The 17722-nt window shown below is 35.5% G+C and overlaps 1 protein-coding gene across 8 annotated transcripts in view; it reads left to right on the top strand.

The window, feature by feature from the left end:
- PPFIA2 (PPFI scaffold protein A2) overlaps positions 1 to 17722 on the top strand; it is a 474989-nt gene that overhangs the window by 311309 nt on the left and 145958 nt on the right. For all 8 annotated transcript variants that reach the window (XM_060656864.3, XM_060656859.3, XM_060656862.3 and 5 more), the window contains one exon: positions 15082 to 15198. In XM_060656864.3, coding sequence (XP_060512847.1) covers positions 15082 to 15198 — 117 coding nt within the window. The remainder of the gene's footprint in view (positions 1 to 15081; positions 15199 to 17722) is intronic.

Here is a 17722-nt window from a genome sequence, read left to right as displayed (position 1 = left end):
GTGTCATTATGTCATCCAAAATTCCTATTTTGACCAGAGAATACCAAAGAGCACATAAAAAGAACACATTCACTTCATTGAGTAATTTCATTGTCAAGGATAATTTATCCTATATTTCTACTGACTTAAATGGCATTAGAAACAATGTGTGAAACTGAGTAGAGAACGGAAGCCTAAAAACTCAAGAAATGCAGTTACAGTTCTTTCACTGGGTCCATTTGAACAGTTTTGAATTTTTTTTATTTCACTTATTTTTTTTTTTATTTGAATATAGTAGACACACAATGTTGCATTAGTTTCAGGTGTACAACATAGTGATTCGTTGAGTTTACACATTATGCTATGTTCACCACTTGGGTAGCTACCATCTGTCCCCATGTATCGCTACTACAATATCATTGACTGTATCCCCTATGCTGTTTTTTATTTTTAGTTTTTTTTAAATATTTTTATTCATTTATTTTGAGAGAGGGTGGGGAAGGGGCAGAGAGAGAGGGAGGGAGATAGAGAATCCCAAGCAGGCCCACACCGACAATGCAGAGCTCGAACTCACCAACTCACGAGATCATGACCTGAGCGGAAACCAAGGGTTGGATGCTCAACCAACTGACTCACCCAGGCATGCCCCACCCCGCCACCCCCCACCCATTGCAGCTTTTTAGAAAAGAGATAGGCGTGATCTACTACATCAGGGATCAGCAAAACTTTTCTGTAAAGAAGCATCTAATAAATATTTTGGGCTCTGTGGGCCAGATGGTCTCTGTCACAACTACTCTACCATTGTAGAGTGAAAGCAATCATAGACAGTCATGTAAACAAATGAACTTGGCCATGTTCCAATAAAAATTGATTTATGGACACTGGAAATTGAATTTCTTATACTTTCTGTGTGTCACAAAGTATTATCCTTCTTTTGATTATTTTTCGACCATTCAAAAATGCACAAACCATTTTTAGCTTTCAGTCCTGACAAAAATAGGCAGCCTGAGGGCTGTAGCTGAATACCTTTGCACTAGATGATCACTTAGGGCCTGTCCTAGAGGTTCACTGTCACAGGCCTTCAGCAGCTTTTCACTGCACCTGCCTGCCTCAACCTGCGCAAGAGATGAGACAAAAACCCTGAACTGAAGACTTCATATGCACTCATCCTCAAACTGAAGGGTGTAGAATGGTCACCTGGAAGTATATTCAATTTCAGATTCTTTAAAATGGAGTCTACATTTTTAACAAGCATCATAGGAGATTTTGATGCATGTGAGTTTGAACTGCTAACAAGAACCTGGACCTAAATATAACATAAACATAGAACACAGAACCCGTAAACTGGAGATTACAAAACAATGAGATAAGCAGCTCAGTAGAAATCAGCAGGGGCCAAACAAAGAATACCAGATATTCTGTGAAAAGTGGATACTAGGGAGTAGTTAGAAGTTAGTGTGGACAAGCAGGAAGAAAGTGGCAAGTTTAAAACCCTCTTCTATATAGAATACTTAATTGGGTGCTGTGAATAAATTCTGCCCTGACTGAGAAAAGAAGGGTGAGGGCAAGAGAGGAAAGGAGCAAACACCGCAAATGGGAGCTGTAATCTGCCTGCATGGGAATTTACTTTCTCCCTGAGCCATTCTGGCATCTGCTAGCTCTGTGACTGTAGGCAATTTCCTGAATCCTCTTTGCCTCAATTAGCTCAACCCTCCTAATGAACTTATCAGGTTGTTGTGAGGTTTTAATAAGTTAATACAGGTAAAGTGCTTAAAGGCACCAAGTACCTTTCAGTATATATTTTTAATGCTGATATTGATCTTTTTAGTCATGATACTGTCCAACTCCTTTTAAAGATGATTGAACTGAGGTCCCGAGAGATGGAGTGTGTGTCCCACAGTGGGACTGACTAGGTAGAGTTTGTTGTGGGGACAGAATAAGGTTTATCATTCATCCTCTGTAAAATTTATTTATCTTTTATCTATGAAAATAAAGTATAAAGACTATATAAGTTCTGGTCCCTTTCCATTCTGATATCTTATGATGTATACACATTTAAAAATCACATAAAAATAAAATTGGAATGTGTGCAAAAGAACCATAGCACATGATTATTACCACTAGAACCCAAGCAAATAGGTACTTTAAAAGGAGTTATTCAGAATAATGGGTTTAGTATGCTTCTTTTGCTACTTCGAAGGAAGAACTAAATGAATAAACTCTTTGTATTGCTCTGGCTTCCTTTTTTATGTGCACGAATGACTAATGGGTATTGTTTCTGCTTTTACATTTTCTCAAGTACTTTTCAAGCACTTTGAAATGCTTTTCTTTCCCTCAAGACTTTTTCCCTTACCTTAACAGAGCTAAAAAGAATTGTTCCAGGACGAGGCCTATAATTTTGTCACTTCTGCCCTGATAGGGAAAAAAAGGGAGGGGCAACAAAAAACTCAAGTTTGTATTCACTGTGTTAGCTGTGCCTGGCTGAGGACATCAAATCTAATAGTGCTTGAAAGGGATTAGAGTCCATCTTCAAAAAGGTTACTTTCATTTATTATTTTTTATATGTTTATTGGCTGTCTCTCTTTTTTTAAGTGTTATTGAGGTATAATTGATATACAAAAGTTGGACATATTTAATGTATACAGTTTGATGAATTTGGACATATGTATACACACATTAATATCATCACCACAGTCAGGGTACTGAACATATTCATCGCCTCCAAAAATATTTATGTTCTCTTGTTGGTTTGTTTTTGTTTTTATTTTGTTGTGGTAATAATACTTAATATGAGATCTGTCCTCTCAGCTTATTTTAAAGTGCACCATGCCATATTGTTAACTAAGGGCGTTCTGTCGTATTGGAGTCCCTAGAATTTATTCATCTTGAGTCACTGACAGTTTGTATTCTGTTAACTAAGGGCATTCTGTTGTATGGGAGTCTCTAGAATGTGTTCATCTTGATTCACTGACAGTTTGTATTCATTGAGCAACAATTCCCCCTCAACTCAACCCTCTGAATGTGCTAAATCTCTTTTCTGATCTCAGAAGCTAAGCAGGGTGGGGGCCTGGTTAGTACTCAAATCAGAGAGGTTAATTTTAAGGTGACATTTTAAAAGATTCGAATATTTGTTGATGGAAATACAGTGTGTTTGGATTATTAAGGTGGAAATTTTATTCCAAATGTTTTTTAATGTTTATTTATTTTTGAGACAGAGAGACAGCATGAGCAGAAGAGAGGGGGAGAGAGAGAGAGAGAGACAGAACCAGAAGCAGGCTCTAGACTCTGAGTCATCAGCATAGAGCCCAACACGGGGCTTAAACTCACAGACCACAAGATCATGACCTGAGCCACTAAGACACTTAACCGACTGAGCCACCCAGACGCCCCTGGAAATTTCATTCTAAAACATCCAAAAATTCCTGACAGCAGATGAGTCACTCTTGAGTAAACAGATGACAGAAATTTGATTAGTATTAGGTAGATTTACCTTTATTAATTTAATAATCAATATTTACTCAAGGCATTTAATAGTTCTTAGTGTATATAAGATAACTAAAGCAGAAACTTTTATTCATGTCTTAACATAGTTCATAAAAATAAACATTTCTTGAGACTTTTAAAGACAGGCTGTTACTCGCAGAGCCTACTTGCTACTCTGTAAACTAATCACGTCTAGACCCATTGGACCATGTAGTTTGCTGTGACTCTCTTCTCCGCAAGTCTTGGTCTCCTCATTTTTGCTTTTTTTTTTTTCTTTTTTTTTTTAATTTGGAGAGTATGGGATAATTACTACAGTCAGTTGTCCTGCCCTCTGCTGAAGGCCATGTCAAGTTAGCATGTTTCTTTTTGTTTTGTTTTGTTTTGTTTTGTTTCGTTTTGTTTTGTTTCATTGCTTCTGGTTTTAAGTAAAGGGTCGAGTAAATGATTGTGGGAAGTATCTTGAAGGGAAGCCTCTGTTCAAAGCCAAAATGTCTTTTATGATAATCAATACCTTTAGTAGTAACTCCTATTTGCTTTTTTCACTGTGAGACATGTTAAAAGGTAAACTGAAGCATATTAAAAATTCTGAGTTTCTTTAAGCAAAAATCCATTCGAATTGAGCAGCAGGGTCAAACTGGAAATGTTTGGGAACCCTCCCTGACAAGATAGGGCTAGAGACAGACTGTGTAGAGAGAGTGCCAACACAAAGAAGGATATTATTTGATTTGCTATTGTAAAGTCTAGTGGGATATTTGTGATTGGCAGTCCTTAACATTTTGATTGCTTAACCCTGTGGCATTTATAGAGTCTTATTTTGGTTTGCTTATATAGGGTGCCATGGCATTAAAGCCACCTCAGTCTAATGGCCCCTTTGTTTAATTAATTTAACAGTTTATTTTTGAAATAAGATTCTACTGTCTTCGGGGTTGGGGGACAAGTTATTAGCAACTGGCATCATCCTGGGTGATGGATATTGCAATGTATTTTTTTCTTGAAATTTAATAAAATTTAAGTCAGACACTTAAACAACTGACCCACCCCAGGTGCTCCTTATTTATATTTTAAATGGTGGCTTGCTTTCTTGCAGTGATAAGTATATTTTGTTCAGAATGTGTTTTCCTATTAGTGACACTTTTGGAAAACTCTTTAGGACTTTGTTTTTGCTTTTTGTTCTCTTGACTAATTATTATACTTTACCACAAAGCGGCTTCCTTGGTCGTTTTTATTACTATTCTTCGATTTTATGACACTCTTAGCTGCTAACCTGCTATAACAGCAGTCCTGTACCTTAACAATGTTCACTAATCCTGTCCATTTTAAATTGTTTTGCATTTTCTGTAGTCATGTATATGCCCCTAATGAAAATACCAGCATTTGACTTTATTATAATTTTAAAGATTAGAGAAATATTTGAATAATGGAAATAAATTAAAGAGTAACCAAGTATCAAAAATGGAATGACTGAAATATCAATTAGATGAACAGAATAGACAGTTTGGTAAAGAATTGTAATTCATATTAGAACTAGGTATTAGTAACTATATTAAATATATAGCTATTGAAATTACTGTTGTTGAATATTATAATTAAATTGAAAATGAACACCATAAGCATTCTATGCAAAAACAAATCTATCCAAGCAAACATTTGAAATACTGTTGTTATCTATTTTATTGTCTATCTATCTATCTATTCCATTGTCTTAAACTTAAAACTAAAAATAAGAGTTTAGGGGCACCTGTATGGCTCAGTCAGTTAAGCATCCAACTCTTCGGCTCAGGTCATGATCTCATGGTTCATGAGTTCAAGCCCCGCTTTGGGCTCTATGCTAACAGAGTAGAGTCTGCTTGGGATTCGGTTTCCCTCTATCTCTGCCCCTCCCCCACTTGCTCTCTCTCTCTCTCTCTCTCTCTCTCTTTCAAAAATAAATAAAAATAAACTTTAAAAAATGTTTTGCATGCCAATTATTGTTTTAAAAATGGGCCTTAAAATTTTTAAATTGTTAAAAGGATTTTTTCACCTTTAAAAAGTATATAAGGAACCCTTACTTTTTTAGGTATAAGCAAAATCATTTCATATGTAAAATTTGGAAATAGACAAAGTTCATGTACTGTTAATGTACTGTATTTTCCATCAAAAAATCACCAGAAACTTACTTGTGACTTGCGTTTAAATTTGAGCACCCAGTCAATTCATCTAATGGGGATTGGAAAGGCTGGTTAGCCAAAGAGGAGCAGGTTAAACATAAAGGTACATAGTGTGTTCTCATTTATTCAATAAATATTTGTTGACAGAATAGAGGTAGCAGATGGTAAAAATTCTAAACAACCACGAAGTGAATCTTTTTTTACCTCCAAGCTATTTGATTTTTCACTAGGATATATGGATTCTTTTATTAAACCATTGTTTAAATATTTTCTGAACCTGAAAAAGGCAGAATCTCACGGTGCAAACGTCTGATTCTTATCTCAAAACAATTTGATCATTCATCGAATCTGCTCAGTTTCACAAGTTTTCAGGTTATCCATGCTCACTGAAAAATAGTGAAAATGAATATTACATGTGAGCTGACCAAAATGCATTAGACTACATGAAGGTGTTTTACTCTGGTTTTAATATGCTTCAGTGGTGCTTACAGATCAGTGGCCAAGAGCCAAAGCTAGAAAGTGAAATAGCTATTGGCTTGTTTGAATAAATATCTAAATCTTTATAGTTTCCCAATTAACACAAACCCATATAAAAACACAAATCCAAACTATTGCGACTAGAGAGTTGCTTAAGTGTAAATTGTAAATCTCTAGTGTTCTACTAGTTGCCATTTTTTTTTTTTTTTTTTTTTTTTTTTTTTTGCTTTTTCATGTTGCAATGTCAGTGGAATCTAAGCATGGAGTTCAGCTAAATTAGAATAAGTGTATGTGTAGAAGCAAATTATGTGTTAGTGTAGTGAGACTTCTGTAAGTCTCACTCTTGGAATTGTTAATTGAGTTTGGGGTAAAAATAGATGAAAAGAATCTTTGTTAATTAGACATGGGCACTGTCTGGAAGTTGTTGTTAAGTAGGTAAAGGCAAGTATGAATTCACAAATATCAGAATGAAGATCCTTGGAGAATTAGCATGAGGCATAGACATGATTTATTTTAAAAAGCAGTTGGGCAATTTTCAAAGTAAATTGAAAGGCTTGAGCCACATAAGAGTTATAAATAAAAATGTAAGCAGCATGATTTTTATTCCTAGGAGTAATTGAAGATATTTTCTAACTGTATCTAAATTGTTTTGCCAAATCAGGACAGGTAAATTCCCTTGCTATCAGACCATAGAACTGTAGTCCTGACCTAGATAAGTGTTTGGATTTTGTATGCAGTGACTCACTTCAGTAATTTTCAAAAGTCATTATAGCATAATGCTTGAACAAGTTTTGAAGCTATCAAACCTGGATTGGAAAACTGTCTGTGTCACATCTTTTTCTGTACAATTTCAAGTATATTATTTATTCCCTCTGTGCTAGTTTCCTCATTTGTAAAATAAAAATAATAATACCCATTTTATAAGACTATTGGGAGGATGAAAAGAAATAATGCATGTCAATTATTTTTCATGTATGTGGCATGTAATAGATATTCAGCATATACAAGTATTATTATTGCTAGCAGTTCTTAATTAGAAATTTAATTTCTAAATTTCTTTTTCTTATTTCTCTTCCTTCCTTATATAACTTCATGGAATGTCCTATACACTAATATTTTCAAAAAATGAAGAAGAGTAAAACCAAGTGAAAATTTAATTTAATTTACGTTGCTTTTCTTTTTTATTTTAAGAATTCTTTTGGCAGAAATGAATTTCTAGATACCCTTGGAATTCCATTTTTCCATCTAATGTCGATCTGTTGTAAATCTAAAACATGTAAACATAGCATGTACTTCAGTACACCTGAATAGTATTACTTAGGCTGCAGTATACTTGTAAATATTTTAAGACACAATGAGACAGAAAGTCTGGTTGACTTTCATGAAGCTGCCCTCCCATGATCCCATCCCCATCCTCCTTTATAGCCTATGCCTTCCATCCTGTCCGCCTAATACTAGAGCTGTGAATATCCCACAAGGCTATGCCACCACTTCTCATTCTTTTCTTCCTATTTTTTTTCTCAGTGAGTTCTTCCATTCTCATGACTCCTTTCTAACCTTGAATCATGTGGTGTGAACATTGGGGAGATTTTAGGTTCACATAGCCTTCCACACAGATGACTAATTTTCTTCTTCATGTATAAATTTTCAAGAAATTTTCCATCCAATTTTTCCAACTCTCTATAGGTCTTTTCCAGTCATATCATCTACTTTCATTCAACAACCTGTAGTATTTCTAGAGTGTCTCCTACTTGTCCATCAGTGTCCTAAGAGCTGGGAATAAATAATCAGATATAGTTTCTGGTCTCAAGGCACTCGGTGTCAAAAGGGGCAGTCAGAAAACCAACAGCTAATTGTGATAAAGAATAATAATTTGTATGACATGAGTTATTGGAGAATGCTAAAGAATTACATGACTTAAATCCCTGGCAGGAGGATGGTTCCAGAACCTGTCCCAGAGTGGGTGACATATAAGTGAAGACCTAAAAGGTGACTCAGAAGCAGTCGAGAAGGAAGAAGCATGTGTAGGGGAAAACCCCAATCCACCTCGTGTGTTTCTCCTTTGCTCTCACATGACTACCACACTCACAACACTTCTAACATCAGATGTATGCATGCATGGATGTGGTAGGGAGTGTTCTTCCACCAAGCATTCACTGAAACCCCATCTATGTGTTCTACAATTTAGCTTAATTCTGACACTCCCTGAAAATGGTGTCACAAGTTAAAGGCTCAGTCCCACATGACTATTCCCTCCCTATTTCAGATGCCAGTTATGAGTAAAGTTGTCACCTGTGTTCCTGACTGATTGGCTATAATCAGAGATTCCCATAACCCCCTCTTTGGGTTCTATTAATTTGCTGGTGCAGCTCAAAGAACTCAGGAAAACAGTTGCATTTACCATTATTAAAGGATACAGATGAACAGCCAGATGAAGAGGTACGTAAGGCAAGGCCTCGGAGGGTCCCCAGCCCGGGAGTTTCAGTCCCTGTGGAGTGGGAGTGTGTCACCCCTCCAGCACATGGATGTGTTTACTAACCTGGAAGCTCGCTGAGCCCCATACTCGGGATTTTTATGGAAGCTTCTTCACATAGGCATGATCAGTCATTAACTCCATTTCCAGGCCCTCTCCCCTCTCTGGATAATTGGGGGTAGAGTTAAAAATTCCAAGTTTCTAATCATGGCTTCACCTTCTGGTGACCAGTCCCCATCTAGGAGCCCATCCAAAGTCCCATGATTAGATCAAAAGATGCTCCAAGTGTTCTTCTCACTTAGGAATTTGCAAGGGTTTTAGGAGCTCTGTGCCAGAAACTGGGGGCAGAGACATGTGTATATATTTTCTGTTATCTCACAAAGGGCAACTCACTTGAATATAAAAACTTGCAGCCAAGATGGCATTTTGTATGTGACTACAAGTCTTCAATGAACCAGAGCATAAAGTATGAATAAGAAGATGAAGTTGAAGTGGTGAGTGGAGTTTCCATTATCGTCACTACATAATGAATGATTAGTATACATCATATTTGACTAAGTACTTTACTAAAAGGTAGGTATTATTGTCCCTCATTTTTCAGCAGAGGAACATGAACTTGAGGTTAAGTACCTTATACAAAGTCATACAACCAGTAATATCTAGAAGGACCAAGACTCAACCTGGTTTTTAAAAAAATATTTAATGAATGCTATGCTTCTGGAAATTGTCTCCCAAATACACTATTTGTTACCAATTACTTGTTTCTACTTTCAAGCAATCTCAAACTTGGAAAGAAAGGATGGTATAGATGAAAAGTTGATGCAAAGAAGCAAATTTATATAATGTGCTTAGCACAATTTTTGTACATTGTTAAGAGCTCAATGAAGGACTTTTGTTGTTTTCTCACTGCTTCTTTCTTTTTTTCCCTTCCTTTGTTAGAATGTAATCTCCTGGAGAGAAGGACTTTTATCTGCATTTTCCCCCCCGTGGCATCGATACTTAGAACAGCAATCAATGAAAGTTTGTTGAAAAAATGGATTAAGACATTTTAAACACTAGAGAAATCCCCAAGTTTGAGAATACAGAAATATTAAATAGACTGTTATTTTCTCCCAAATCACATTTCTCCCAAGAATCCATGTTTCTGTGTATTTTCTGACACCTTAAGTATCCAAGTTCTCAACTTTTACTTCTGTTTTAACTTTCTTTTAAAGAGGACATTTACATCATTTGAAGAACTCACTGAAACTTTGCATAAGTCTCAAGCTTTTGTTTTTAATAATGATTTACATTTCCCACACCCTCTGACTACAAAGTTCTTGTCCCAGATATCCACATTGATTCTTCCCTCTTATCTTCAGGTCTCTTTGTAGAAATTACCTAATTCCTAATTAAAATGAATAAATTCCTCCAGGCCATTAAGGAAAACAATTGTTCAAAGGAAAGGGGATAAGAATGGGTCTGTGGGAAGACATAGTGGGATCCCAGAGATAGCCTGGTAGAAAAAAAGGAATGGAGAGCTGGGGTATTTTCCACATGAGAACACAGGACACCAGTAGTCCACTCTATGGGGTCAGAGCTTGTCAGAGATTGAGAAGAGCCAAAAGCAGCTGACAGAGGCAAAGGCAAGAACAAAACTTGGAAGATTGGCTTGGAAATACCATAGTTTGGGAATGCCTAGAAACAATGGGTCAGGCTCTCAGAAGCTAGATGAGCAATCTGGAAATGCAAATAAGGGTCAAGGTGAAGCAATAATAATACCGGGGCGCCTGGGTGGCTCAGTCAGTGAAGCGTCTGACTTCAGCTCAGGTCATGATCTCGCCGTATGCGAGTTTGAGCCCCATGTCCATCTCTGTGCTGACAGCTTGGAGCCTGCTTCAGATTATGTGCCTCTCTCACTCTGCCCCTCCCCCGCTCATGCGCGCACACGCACACTGTCTCTCTCTCTCACTCTCTCTCTTAAAATAAACATTTAAAAGAATAACAATAAGCCATACAGCAAGAAGCACAGAGATAGCAGAGTGTTTGTTGAGGTACTTTAATTCTTTTTTTTTTAGTTTGCTGTCATTCTTTTATCTTTATCCACATAATGTTTTCCACAGGAATACTGAACAACCTATAATACTGGGAACACAAACAGCTTGTGTTCTATCCACATGGACAGTTTTGGACATGGATAAAATGGACAGTTTTCTCCCATTGTCTCCCTGGTAAATTCTTAGCCACTCTTCAAAATCTCCACTTAGACATTCCATGCTCTTTGTTGCCTTCCACGTCCCCTGTTACACTTGCAAAGACACTTTTAGTTGTAAGTGACAGAAAAGCAAGTTTGAGCAAAAAAGAGAAATTTGGAGCTCATATTAATGAAATGCCAAGGATAGAGATGATTTGAGAATGGCTAGAATTAGGAACAGAAGTGATTCATTAGGGCTCTGTCTTTTTCATTTGCTTTTCTCCATAAGGCAGAACTGATGGTAAACAGCCATCCTGATTGTATCCTGTCAGCTTATCTCCCATAGTAGAAAAAGAATCTTCCCTGCCCCCATATCTCTGCCAGAAACATCTGAAGCAATATTCTGATTGCCCTGGCTTGGATCATGTACTCATGATTTGCCCTGAGCTCTGGCCCCCTGATTGATGGTCTTTCTAGGATTAGAATAGGGAAGGATAATTCCCCAGTGAAAATGTAGGATGCTGTTAACAAAAGGAATATCAAAGTGATGCTGGGCATTTAAAAACAAATGTCAATGAACAGTTGACAAACCATGGTTGCTAAGTTAAAATTATTGTGGACAGTTCCTCTTAACCAGAATTCCATTGGCCTTCAATGGATTGATACCCTGAAGATGTATGTGAATCTCTCCAGGGAGGGGTCCGTACCTTAATGACATACAAAGGATTCCAGGGTTGGAAGGTAACAGTACTTGGAAAGGAAAAGCTTTCTCCCCATCCTCACCCACTACTAATTAATTAACCCTGACTTAAGAGAGTCCAAATGCAAAGCCATCTGAGACCATGTGACAGAGTAGACAAGAAGTTAACTTTAATTTGATTCCTACTTAGTTCTCATCATACTCTCCTTATCCCAGTTTAATCACTTAAGTGTGGATCATGAAAACTATTTGCAGATTAAAATAGTTTTTAGCACAGTCCTTGGCCCGTGCTGAGTTTCCAGTACTTTCCTGCAGTAATGTAACACGGGGTAAGCCCCAGAGACTACCCAGAAGTTATTCCTCCTGCCTGCCATGCCATTCCAGTTGTAGTAGGTCATGCTGTTTAGCAATGAGGGATCCAGGTCTACTTTGGTATCCTAGACCAGTCACTGCCCCCTCCCTGTTACAGCGTTTTCTGTCAGTTGAGAGGCCAGAGAATGTTTGGGAGCCATCAGCTTCTTTTCATTATGCTTGTGCTTGCAAGCTAGTTCTTAAGCCATCTTCTGCCTTTGTTTCTCAAGCCAGCTGGGAGAATTTCCTACAGAGGCCTGTGTTGGAACCCTTGTAATTTCTAGGTGACCATCTCTGCCCCTTGAGCACATTAAAGAGGGGGCCACCCCCCAAAGTTGCATTCACAGGAGAAAACCTCTCACTTTTTCCAGTGTGAAAGAAAGAAATCAACATTATTAGCACCTACAATTAAATCAGATGCTGAAGCTTTGCTTTCATAAATACTCAGGATAATTTGTTATTGGGCAAAAATAGAACAGAATAAAATCATTTAACAGTGATAAAGAATACAGAGTATTCTACATCTATTCTTCTGTTTCAAAAACATGATTTGGGGTCTTGATGAAAGCAACAGAAGTGTGCAGTTTGCATGTTAGTGGTTGAAATTGATGTCTTTCTTGGAACTGTCATGGGTATACTTTGCAAAACACTTAGTTTGTCATATTTTTAACATGGCTGCACAATTGTGTTTGCAAAGAGTGTTTTCAATATGAATTTGGTATTTTGACTTTTTTTATTATTATTAAAGGCATTAATTCACTGAGTCATTCAGTAAACCTTTGTATAGCACCTACTTTATTTTAGGCACTAGGACATATTTAAAATTTATCTGAATTACTAAACAAATAGAAATTCCTCTGTAAACAGGGTTAAATTTGGTTTGAATGTTTTTTAAAAAGGTCTCTCTTCACTTCTAAGTAACTAATGGAAGAAAATGCAGAACATTTTTAAATGTATTATTACCTTTGTCAACATACTTGGTTTTTTTTTTAATTTTTTTAATCTTTTATTTTTGAGAGGGAGTGAGAGAGATAGACAGACAGACAGAGAGAGACAGAGTGCAAGCAGGGGAGGGACAGAAAGAGAAAGAGACACAGAATCTGAAGCAGGCTCCAGGCTCTGAGCTGTCAGCATAGATCCTGGTGCAGGGCTTGAACTCATGAACTGTGAGCTCATGACCTGAGCTGAAGTCAGATGATTCACTGACAGAGCCACGCAGGCATCCCACAACATATTTAAGTCATGGATGTTATGTTAGTGGAATGTTCGTGTACAATGTTTGAATTTTTAAAAATTCAGAATAAAATTCCATTATGTATCGGTGGTAATATAATATTCTTGTATTCAAGAGACAAGATGTTAAGAATGTAATATAAAAATGATATACCCAGGGACTATTTTATATGTGTTCCTTTGATGTAATTCATTTCTATGTTAACTAACATCAGAGAAATGTCTCTGTAGGTTTCCACACACTCTAAATCTTTATCTTTTGTTATTTCTGAATGAATTAGGTTTACATTCTTTGTTTATCCCTATCCATTCATTATTTAAATCAACACATTTTTATTGAATAAAATAAACCTTGCACATAATAATATGATGTGTTACTTCATATGAAAATGTTGTTTTCAATAAGGTATTCCTTTGAAAATTATTTTCCCTTGAGATATTAGGACTTCTGCTTGCTAAATAAATAAGCAAAGTGATTAAATTAAGAAATAGATTTTAATCAATGAAATACACACAAAAATAAACAGGGACATCGTAACAAGTAATTAATGGCAAAGCACATTTTCTCTGAGGGAATGATATTTCAGTTGAATTTTGAAATCTGGGATTGTGTCAACTGTGGTCTGAGTTGGGGAAGAATGTTTCAGGCATGAAGATTATGTTCCTAAATTCTGGGTGAAAAAGAGCCCAGTGTATCTGAGAGACAGAAATGAGGCCATTGTGACTGAAGGGATTATATACGATATTATTGACTTTGTTAAGAAGTTTAAGTTGGGAAAACGTTGAGGTTCTTTAGAAAGCAAGGAGGGACACAATGTAACTTAAGTTTAAAAGATGCATCTGGCCCTTTTGTGGATGATTGTAGATAGGCAAGAATGGGAGCAAGCGAACCAATTGTTTGGTGATTGCACTTCTCCAAGAAGAGCATTTACAGAGTTGTTCTTCATTATTTGTGATATGCCCTTACAAAAAGATATGTTGTGTGCTCAAATGCTGCAGGTCATACACAAGATACCCGATCTCACAAACACATCATTGTGCATCTGGGCATTGAAGCAGTGGCAGTGATCATGGCAAAAAACCCAACCTCTTGATGTTTTATGTTTACTTGCTAATTACTGATCTGTGTGACGTATTATTGGTCTCATAATTTAAACATAAATTGTATGTAATTGACTATTTATTGTGCATTAAATACTATGGGCATTGATTTCCCCAAGAAGCACTAGTTCCATATCTGAGTTGATAATATAATAAAATTTGCCATGACATAAGTAAGTTATGGTAACAACATAAAATACCTTAAAATATATATAAATAGCAACTTTATTTTAAAACATCATTTAAAATGCTAGAATGCTATTTTTTTCCTGTTTATTACTATGATTACTTAAACCAGAACTGAGAATCTTTTGTAGTTTAAAATATATGTCTGAATATTAAGCTGAAAATTTTCAAGAATTTTGCCTTCTGAGAATTATTTTGCAAACTAACTATATTTGAACTAGCAGTGCTAAGATAATCGCCATTAAAATAATGATAATGAGACCAATTTAATTCTAAGTATTCATGATGGTGCCACAAAATTATGTCCAGTTTATATATTTGTTTATTTTAAAATTACAGATGTGCTACCTCTTAGGGTAAAAGAATGTGCTCATATCTAGCCTTCAGCCTGCATGTTTTCCTTTATCTTTCTTTTATACTTTAAAAATTCAGTATGAATTTTATCACATTTCATAGATTAATTTTAAAAGTACTTTTTGAATGAATAACACACAGATCATGGCATTGATTTAGACACATTTCCAACTAGATAGATACATTTGCAACTAGAAAATATTTTCTCCAATAAATTTCATATTCCTGTAAGTACGATAAATATTCAAAATGCTAATTTAAATCTTAAAAAGATTTTTAAGTAATAATATGAGTAAAATCTAATGTTTATTTTCTGATTATTTGTTTATATTCATTAGCTCTAAACCACATTTGGATAAATTCAGTTTTTCTATACTTTATACTATATTTTAGATTTTTAAGGCATAGTGCTTTTATTTTGCAGATCGTTGCCTTGCGTGAACAAAATGTTCATATACAAAGAAAAATGGCATCAAGTGAGGGGTCCACAGAATCAGAACACCTTGAAGGGATGGAACCTGGTCAGAAAGTCCATGAAAAGGTATGACTCATATGACCTGGCCCTATATGGAAATGTTCACTTGCTATATATCTTTTGACAGAAATATGAAATCCATGTGATAAGCGTTCTTTATTATTTTTTGATTTGTTGGTCATAAGTCCATGATTTTTCTTCTCACTTATTGCTTTTAATTTGATTTGCTTAAAAATAATATATGTGTGTGTATGCATAGATATGCATAGATTTGAATTTCTCATTACTTGCTGTTAACTTGATCCTCTGAAATATAATTAAATTATGCATCAAATTGAACATATATAATTAAATAAATATATTTGTATAGTTAGATATATCAATAATATACATCTAAGACTTTTTAAAGTACAATAACAATAATTTTGATTTACAAGTGGTATTATGTATGGTTGGTGACTAATCTGTGGCTTATCACAGCAAAAATTTTTTGGTAATCTCCTATTTGATTTAGTATTTTCTGTGTATTTAAGAAGGTCCTAATAGTACTGTTAAAGAAAAGTTATATAAAAGAATCTGAAGTCTTGGGACTTTTACTGTTGTTTAGAAGGGAATGATTTTCCTTTTGGTGGGGCTTAGACCCAGGCTAAGAAAACCTAGCAGTCTCTTTGGACCTTTTGTGGGCTCAGCCATCTTTTCCAGCACAAAAGGAAGAAGGTCAGTTGCTGGTAGGTAGGGATCAGATAAGATTATATAGGCATTTGCATATCCAATGACAATAGACAGTCTGCTAAATATTTGCCTTTACAAGTTATATCTTCAGATGGTTAAGCTCTTTAATCATCAAGACTACATGAATTAAGTAGCTAAATTGGTGTCATTGTGAATGTTGAGGGGTTTTAAAACAGAGATTAAGAAGCAAGTGACTGGACCACAAAACAACAGCACCAGACTTCTTACCAGAAAATAAATTGAACACTTGCTTCGTTACCGGTTGAAACAAATGGAGGGGCTTCTTATGTCTCCTCCTTCAAGTGTAAAAGCAAAGGAAGCCAAGTAATCCAGACTAATTTCCTGAGACTGCCATCAATTCTGGTGGCTGAGAAGCAAATAGCTTTTAATTTAAGGCTTCACTATTTTAGCCTTTATCCATGTATTTTATAGAAATCTCAAGTTGAGTTTTAAAAATAAACTAAAACCTGAAAGCTAGATTTCATGAGCTGTATTTCAAATTTGAATAAAATTATTTCTCTTCCCTTCAGATAAATGAGCTGACATTAATTCAGTAAACAAACCACTGAGCTCTTTAGAATAAAATGTTTGCACACAAAACTCAGTTTGGGAAACTAATGTAATTTTCTATTACTGTCTCATTTTAATTATGTCATCAGTTATACAGTACTATACCTTTTCCCAGAGAATTCTAAAGTATACTTGTTTGGGTATAAAAATGGACTTTGTGGTCATGCAGTCTTTTCATAGGAATCTACAAAATATTGTGTTTTTAACAGTGTTGTATTTATACTAATCCAGACTATAATTAAAGAAATATGTTTTTGAAAGGCATAAAGAACCTGAGATTTTGTCTATTCTCTAACCAACCATTTGATATATAAAACATTCTTCTAGTACTTTTGGGGGAGGGGCGAGTACTCACACACATATTTTTTTCAAATGCTGTTTTTTTAAACATACAACCCCTAAATATCCAGACATAATAGAACGTAAGACAGTTCATGTCAGATTAACTTTCAGAAACTGGTTACAAGATTAGGATGAGGACCTATGTATAATAGATGTTTGAAAGTTTATTTATTTATTTTGAGAGAGACAGAAAAAGTGTGAGCTGGAGAGGGACAAAGAGAGAGAGAATCCCAAGCAGGCTCCTCCCAAGCCTGACATGGGGTTTGAACCCATGAAACCGCAAGATCATGACTTGAGCTGAAATCAAGAATTGGATGCTCAATCAACTGTATAATAGAGCCACCAAGGAACCCCTGTATAATAGATGTGTGTCTCTCTTGGATTCTACAGATAAGGTGCATATATGGAGGATTCTGAGTAGTTGGTGATGTAAATAAAGTACTTGTCTCTGACTTGCCTTCCAGTTCTTGGAGAAGGCATTTCAGCCACTTTAGAAGGGAAATTCTGTGCCATTGCTAACTTACTCACTCTTCCTTACGGATGTAACTAAAGATTTTTAAACATTATAATTATTAGTATTCTTTTTTTCAATTTCCCGTGATTGCAGGAAGAGTGATTTCCAAATGCTTTGAAATGATGATATACTAGTATTGTTTAAAATATCATGCTCCTATCCTCTTCCAATGTAAACCTAAAATATATATCATGCATATATATATGTATATATATATATATATATATGTGTGTGTGTGTGTGTGTGTGTGTGTGTGTATGTGTGTGTGTGTTTCTAATTTAAAAATAAGTAATTTGTTTCAATTCATATTACTCCTGAGATGATTCAAGAAAGTATTTTGAGGTTTTTTCTTTTTTATTGAAATATAATTGATATACAATATTGTATTGATTTCAGGTGTATAACACAGTGATTTGATATTTATATACCTTA

The sequence above is a fragment of the Panthera onca genome, chromosome B4, assembly GCF_046562875.1.
Source record: "Panthera onca isolate mPanOnc1 chromosome B4, mPanOnc1 haplotype 2, whole genome shotgun sequence".
NCBI classification, from domain to species: domain Eukaryota; kingdom Metazoa; phylum Chordata; class Mammalia; order Carnivora; family Felidae; genus Panthera; species Panthera onca.
This window is presented reverse-complemented; position numbering and strand designations above follow the sequence as displayed.